The following is a 7,050-nucleotide window of genomic DNA, read 5'->3' on the forward strand; positions in this document are numbered from 1 at the left end:
GGGGTCGGGGACCATCGCTAGTTGCTGTGGAGGGAGGGTGCTGTTGCTGATCACTCTGTCTGAGTTGGGGGTGGGCACTGGTCGTTCCTGTGACTAGGGAAGGGCTGCCATTTGCATTTAGTGTCCTGGGGGACAGAGGTGCTGACCACCTGGTGTGTGGGGGGGGTGGGGGGACTGTCCCACACGACAGGGGGTTTGTAGGACTCCGTGTCTGAGGCCAGGCTCCCGGACAGCCTCTCGCTCTTACTCCTACGGGGCTCACTTTTCCACCTTCAGCTGAGGACTCTTTGGAAGAGCTCTTTCCCTGCCCACCTGTCTGGAGTGTCTGTGTGTGTCCTTTCTCCCCTTCCCCGTTGGCCACGTCGCCTGGTTTGTACCGCAGCGTGTGGTTACGTTGGTTGGTCTGCTTGCTGGGGGCTCTCCCCACGTGGCAGGGAGACACGGCAGGGCGGGGGTCCCCGCGCCCAGCCTCGTCCCCCCCCGTGGTCGGCACTCAGACTGCTGTTTCTGGGCAGCCCTGACATACAGAACGTTTTGTCCCAGGGACCGGACATACCGAGTTAGGGTTCTGGACGCCTTACAGATCAGGAAGGAGAGGTGGTTTTTGCTTTGAAGCAGCGAAACTCCCTGGTGTGTAACTCTCCCCGAGAAAACCATGATCTCTGTGTCAAGAGTATTTCGCGTAGCCCTTGTGAAAAAAAACCTGGCTTCTGATCTGTTGAAACTGTTCCTTTCATCCCAGGTGTCTTCTGTTTATGAAGCAAGGTGTGCAGGAGAGAGAAATGCCGGAGCAAAACCCAACGGCTTCCACAGAAAGATCTCCTCCAGCGCCAGCTCTGGCTCGGAAGGCTCCAGCTCGGACGGTGGGGGCGAGTGGGCGGACCCTGGCGAAGAGGAGCTCTTTTCTCGAACTCATCTCTAAACCTGCAGCGTAGTGCAAATTAATTCTTGAAAACGATCTGTGATGGCAAATTACCCTTTTGTGAGGCCTGTTAATCTAAAACAACAACTTAGGGTTCTTCTTCAATTAACTGATTCAGATCAGTAATTATCTTTCTCTTCTTGCTTATTTCAGAGTTGAGGACAGCTATCCTGTTGAACTTTTTTTTTTTTTTCCTCCAAGCTGTTAAATTCTTGGCTATTTGAAATAGACTAGATTGTGTTGTCAAATCCAGAATGGGTGTGCATGTGCTTGTCTAGGAGTAGCCCTGCGTTCCGCATCTTGACTGCAGCTACTGTCCTGCTGGCTGCAGCCTGGTCACTGTTACCCTAGCACCGCGGTGTCCGCAACCACTTCCGCTCTCCAGAGACTTGAGCTTTGGGACCTTTAGGCTTTGTTCTCTAAGAACTGGGACATAGACACCTACCCCTGCAATGGATCGGTGCCTTCCTGAAGGCAGGAGGGAAGCATGAGTGACTCATCCACGGTCTTCATTCAGTCAGATCTCATGTACCTTTGAAGTAGGAACCGCAAGGGTGTGCTCTTAGAGACTTACACGATACTGTGTTTTCTATCTTAGGATTTTCCTCCTCAAGTATCATGGGAGATACTATGGTGTGTGATTTCTTGCTAGCTGAAGGAGCCAAGGCTTTGGGGTGTCGGGTGGCGTACGAGGCCCAGCGGGGTAGAGAGCGTACCCCCAGCCCGTTCTTAGGTTGCAGTTACGTTTATGCCAAAACACCCCTTCCGGGTTGTTTGTGGTTTGGATCTTAGTTGCAGATTATGGTTTGCTGGTGACCTCCATTGACTCGAAGCCTCCAGAACTCTAAATGATAAACGTCTGACGTGCAGTAAAGGCCACCTCGTCACCCCGAAGAAACCTCGGCTGCTGCAGCTAGCTCCTGTTGTGGCTGTGATTTTAGTAGAGCTTAGATCTCATTTTGTGTTTGAGAGAATGTTCTGGGCAAGTTCTGTGTGGTGGGTTGGGGGCGGGGGGAGTAACAGTTTCTCCCATACCTGTGCGATTGCTTCATGGGACTCGCTTTCCGCTCTCGTGGGGACCCAGGGGTCAGTCCGTCTCACACCAGTCCCGTCCACTCATGATGGCCACTTCCTCGCGCTTTCATGCCGCCGGGCAGCAGGTGAAGCTGGGAGGAGCGGTGTTTGTAAAACCAGATTGTGTTTCCTTTTAAACTAACTCCTTACGAAAAAGACAAAACAAAACAACCTAATTTGTAGCATCAGTTTGGCACGTCTGTATCGTCAGGAATGGCAGAAAAGCGTGACACAGACGAGACCGCGTCACCACTGCCCTTGGCGGGCAGCACACGCGTGCGGTGACCGGCTGGGGGCGAAGTGGCCGAGGAATCCCTGATGTGCTTCGAGCACTGGGTGGTGTTGCCCTTCTCGTCGTTGATGACACGGGCGAGCGACCCCGAGGCTCTGGGGTCGTCCCGGTTGTGTGCGTCCTCGCTGTGAGAGACCTGATGGACGGTTGGCTCGGATCTCGCCACACGGCAGGGTTTGTTTTTATACAGCACATCTTTTGACACTTTAAAGTGGGTGTGTGTGCGTGTGTGTGCGTGTGCGCGCGCGTGTGTAAGGTTTACGTTGCTGTTATTTATTTACAGACTTTATAAGGTTTTATGTATTTTTCTTTCTTCTGGAGCTTCCTAAAAAGTGATTAGCATCTGCACTGAAATACAATTTAACAGCAAAGGCAAAAAAGAATTGGAAGTTGTAAATTCCTAAAATCACCACGGTGACGATCATTCTAGAAATCGTTGCTTAATGTAGCAGAGACCAAATAAATATATTTCAGACACAACCTTTAGCTCAGTTGATTTTGGACAGCTGCTTTTTATCAAGACAGGGCTCCAGGTGGCAAAGGTGCCGACTTCCCTTCGCACCGGTAGGAAGACCCTGCATCTTCCACGGGAGGGGGGGGGGGGGGGGGGGGGGGGGGGGGGGGAGTGGGGTTGGATTATAAGTGGGCAGGGGGATTAACAGATTATGTATTTATTTGTTTTCATAGCTAAGTGGCTGAAGCCTGGAGGCTTTCAGCAGCAGAGTTGAAAGTGTGGTTTTTAGTTTTGTGAATGGATGATCACAAAGAAAAAGCATTTTTTAAAAAGTTGGCGAAACGCTGAAACGCACTGTGGTATGAAGCGCATTGCGTACCCGTAGCACTGAAGTACCCGTTTTCCATTCCTGGGCTGAGATTGTTTCCCCGTGGTTGTATTGTTCTGATTTCACGTACACCAGAGTAACTGATTTTTTGTTTTCTTGTGGAGTTAACACCAAATAAAAAATTTGAAAAACGGTTGGCTGCCTTCGTTTATCACAGCAAAGGCTCTTTTCTGAAGAGCCGCGGCCTGTCTCAGCTCCGTGCGGCGGGAGGTGGGAAGTGGCCGGTTCACCTCGTTCAGAAGAAGCTGATTTAGCTCTTACGGGCCTCGCTCAAAGTGTTGGCCTGCTGCTTTGCTGCAGAGGGAGGGGGGTGGTCTGCTGAGAAATGGGGCCATCCCTCCTCCCTCCCCCCAACTACTACCTGAATCTTGCACAGAACACGGGTTTCTGTCTGTAGCTGTAGACAAAGCTTCGTCTTTTTGTTCCGGGGGGAGGGGGCGGGACGGGGAGTGCATATAAACATCGGTGTTTACCGTAGAAAAAGAAATCGGTGTATTTTTAAAAGTATAAGGGAAAACTCTACTTCCATCGCCGTGAGATGGTCGCTGCTAACATTTCTGCAAAAACACTTTTCTCGACGGCTGAATGTACATTTGGACATACGGAGAGAAGCTTCTAGCACAAGGTGGAACTACACTTCCCCGTGACGTGGGAAATAGGTGTTTACTCAGATGTTTTTGTGGCAGGAGTTGTAGACCTGTTTCCCTTTTTATAGCCACGTTATTCCAGTCTGTAGATACGACACTTTCCTCATTGCTCAACATTTAAGAACGTTCCTTTTATGTGTATTCCGTGTCCTGCATAGCACTTCTGCGGACACCTTCAAACCCGTGTGCCCTTGTACGCTCACTCCTGAAGGGAGACCCCCAGCCTGTGCAGCACCTGTGCCTGTCACAGCGTCCCCCGCCCCTTGTCCGTCCTGTTTCTCTCCACCTGTCAGCGGACACTCAGCTCGGGTTATTTGAGGCCAGTGCCTTTTCAGGTTGGCATTGTCTTTCATCTGGGGTGGAGGAGAATCATTTAAATTTTGTTTTATCCATTTTTTTATGGTTTCTGGGATGTGTAGGCATGTTGTTTAAATGCTTTCTTCACCTTTAAAAGAGTATAAAAATACGCTTCTGTGTTTTTCTAAAACCCATATACTTTATGTAGAATCGATTTTTTTTTTTTTTTTCCCTTAAGTAAGCTTCATGCCCCATGGTGGGGCTTGAACTCACGACCTGGACGGAGATCAAGAGTCGTGTGCTCTACCGACTGGCCCAGCCAGGCGCCCCTGTAGAGTTGATCCTTGAAGCGTGTGTATTTTATACCAGGAGTGAGGCTTAAGGATTCAGCCTCATTTTTTACCAGCTAGTTGGACGGCTGCCCCAACTCCTTTTGTTATAAAGCCCCTATCCCGTGCCCCCCCCCCGCCCTGTGCCCCATATCTGAAGTGACCCCTGGATAAGGGCCCTCTTAATGTGGAAACCTAGGTCCAACTGCTGGCTGTGTGACATTGGGTAAACTGATGCAAGTCAAATGCTTACAAAAGGGTCTCTGGCCTAGTAAGCACTCTCAGTGTTAGCTTCGGACTGACCGGTTGCTGGGATTCAGGAGACCTCCAGGATCTACCTCTTTATTTATTTATTTTTAAGTTTTTAAAATTTATTTTGAGAGGGAAAGTGAGCAGGGGGAGGGGCAGAGAGGGAGAGAGAGAATCCCAAGCAGGCTCCGCACCATCAGCGTGAAGCCCGACGCGGGACTCAAACTCCCAAACCGTGAGATCGCCACCTGAGCCGAAACCAGGAGTCAGGCGCTTAACCGACTGAGCCCCCCCAGGCGCCCTCAGGATCTGTCTACCTTAATCATGACTGCAGGGGTGTGATCTGAGCCCGCACCGGTAGAGCAGCAGTGCCCACTCGGGCGGGGAGGTGGTGCGGAGAGCGAGCTCCCCGGAAGTGCCCGAGGCAGGACTGGAGGATGTTAGCGCAGCAGGGAGGTCCCCTGTGCAGGTGTGCGGATCGTCCCCGGAAGCTGTGCCCCGTGGCCCGCGTACTTGCTTCCCGGGTGCCCGCACCTGCCAGCGGGGAGTAGGGGTGCCGGGCTGGGCCTCTGCTCCTCGCGTGACCACCCGGAGCTTGGGCTCTGTCCCCGGGACTGTGACATCACAGCCGAGTGCTGCTCACACCCAGGGCGTAAAGCCCTCTCTCAAAGTACGCCAGGCGTTCAGCCGCTGCTCTTGTGACTGATGCTGCTGCTCCTGTCACCGCAGACGCCACCCCCGGCAGACTCCGGGCACGTGGGTAAGTGGCCGTGCAGCGCCCGGTGGCCTGTGTCTGCCCAGCAGTCCAGGAACGGAAAGAAGGGCCCAGCCGGCGGGTGGATGGCATCACGGGCGGGCTCTGTTGCGGGCACAGAGGCCGGGAAGGGAGCTGCCGCCCCCAGCTTCCCGCCACCGGCCTTGCGTCACTGGTGTGGGAGAGACACGTTCAGGAGCGGTCGCCCCACCCGACTGAACGAGCGGTGACTGGTGGGGATGCCACCGCCTCACACCGGGACAGTGTCCGCCTGCCTGTGGCCTTCTTCCAGGTGTCCTGCCCTGTTAACCCCGCGAGGTGGGTGCATTTGCCCCGTTTTACAGGCGGCAAAACCGAGGCACTCGCTAAGGTCTGGCACCTGCTGAAAGGTGGAGCCAAGATTCGAACTGCGTGTAAGTGGCGACCGTAACCGTGCATCCCGTGGAGTCGGTTGTAAAGAGGAACTGGCACAGCCGGGCAGCGAGGACACAGTCTGCGAGGTGCGGTCCTGGAGCGGCCGCCCAGGAGGCTGTCGCACCCCCGTCGGTACCTCTCGGAGGGAGCTCCCGTCCCCAGGCGGCCCCTTCCTTCCCCTGCTGCATCGATGGCGGGGGGAGCAAAGCCCCGGCCTCAGGGGTGAGGTCCCACTGTCCCCCCTGCTCCGGGTGGTGTCCGGGCTGGGGGGCCCGTCAGAGCGGAGTCTGGGGTGAGGGGGCAGGCACGTGGGCGGTTGCAGCTGAGACGCGGGGCCACTTCGTGGCACAGTCCGGGGAGTTCCATCTCCGCAGGCTTCTGTCCGGCTCCACACACCCCTGTGTCGTGGGCCAGTCAGCCCCACTTCCCCCGCCGACCCCCGGGCTCCTGCTCTGATCCGACCACTGCCTCAGCCAGAGCACGTCCCCGGCGTCCGGGCCCTTCCCAGCCATTCAGGCCCGTCCTGTGCCGAGCTTGCAGTCTGCCGCAGGGTCTGGGGCCCGGGGCCTGCCTTCCTGCCCCTGTGGCCGCCCCTCCTCCACTGCCCCAGCCCCTCCTCAGACCCCCAGGCAGAGGGGAGACCCCCCGTGGGAACCTGACCCACCGTGGGCCTGGCCTGGTGGGGGAGCCTGAGGCCGCTGGCCCAGCCAGGGGACGGCTTCTTCCTTTGCTGCCTTCTCCCTTTGCAGAAGAGGAAGGGGCATTGAAGGAGGCCTGGCCCGGGTGCCCTAAATCCCAGGCTCCTCCCCACGGCTCCCTGGGGGTCATCGAGGGCCTCGGGCAAGTCCTGACCCCCTTCCGGGCTTGACTCCAGCTCCTCTCACAGGCCAGGGGCCCCAACTCCTGCTGGTCACAAATGTCAACCGTGTCCACCACATCCTCCTGCAAACGCACGCTGCCAGCCAGCGATTAAGGGCAGCCTGGTGCCCTGGCTCCCTGCTAGGCCACCTGACGCGCCTCCGCTCTCAGGCCTCGCTCCGGCCCAGTGATCACGGACCGGGGAAATGCTCAGAGACGTGCGGGACCCCCAACTGTCAGTGGCAGACCTGGCCCTTGGCTCCTCGCTGCCCTGCGCTCCTGATCTGGTCGCTACCCCCCAGCCCCCACCTGCAAGCCCTCGATACCCCACCCTGGGGAGCCCGCAGGCACCTGACAGCCCCCTCCCGGCCG

At 55.9% G+C, this 7,050-nt stretch overlaps 1 protein-coding gene across 5 annotated transcripts in view; it reads left to right on the forward strand.

The window, feature by feature from the left end:
• The window catches only part of KIAA0232 (KIAA0232 ortholog), a 94,853-nt gene that overhangs the window by 83,255 nt on the left and 4,548 nt on the right, over window positions 1–7,050 (forward strand). For 3 of the 5 annotated variants that reach the window (XM_040488461.1, XM_040488444.1, XM_040488451.1), the window contains one exon: window positions 743–2,768. The exons of 1 other annotated variant lie outside the window; for it this stretch is intronic. In XM_040488461.1, coding sequence (XP_040344395.1) covers window positions 743–922 — 180 coding nt within the window. In that variant the 3' untranslated portion in view covers window positions 923–2,768. Of the gene's footprint in view, window positions 1–742; window positions 2,769–7,050 lie in introns of those variants that run through there. One more of the 5 variants, XM_040488481.1, reaches the window with a different exon arrangement.

Source organism: Herpailurus yagouaroundi, unplaced genomic scaffold (genome assembly GCF_014898765.1).
Source record: "Herpailurus yagouaroundi ecotype Mexico unplaced genomic scaffold, PumYag 28, whole genome shotgun sequence".
NCBI lineage: Eukaryota > Metazoa > Chordata > Mammalia > Carnivora > Felidae > Herpailurus > Herpailurus yagouaroundi.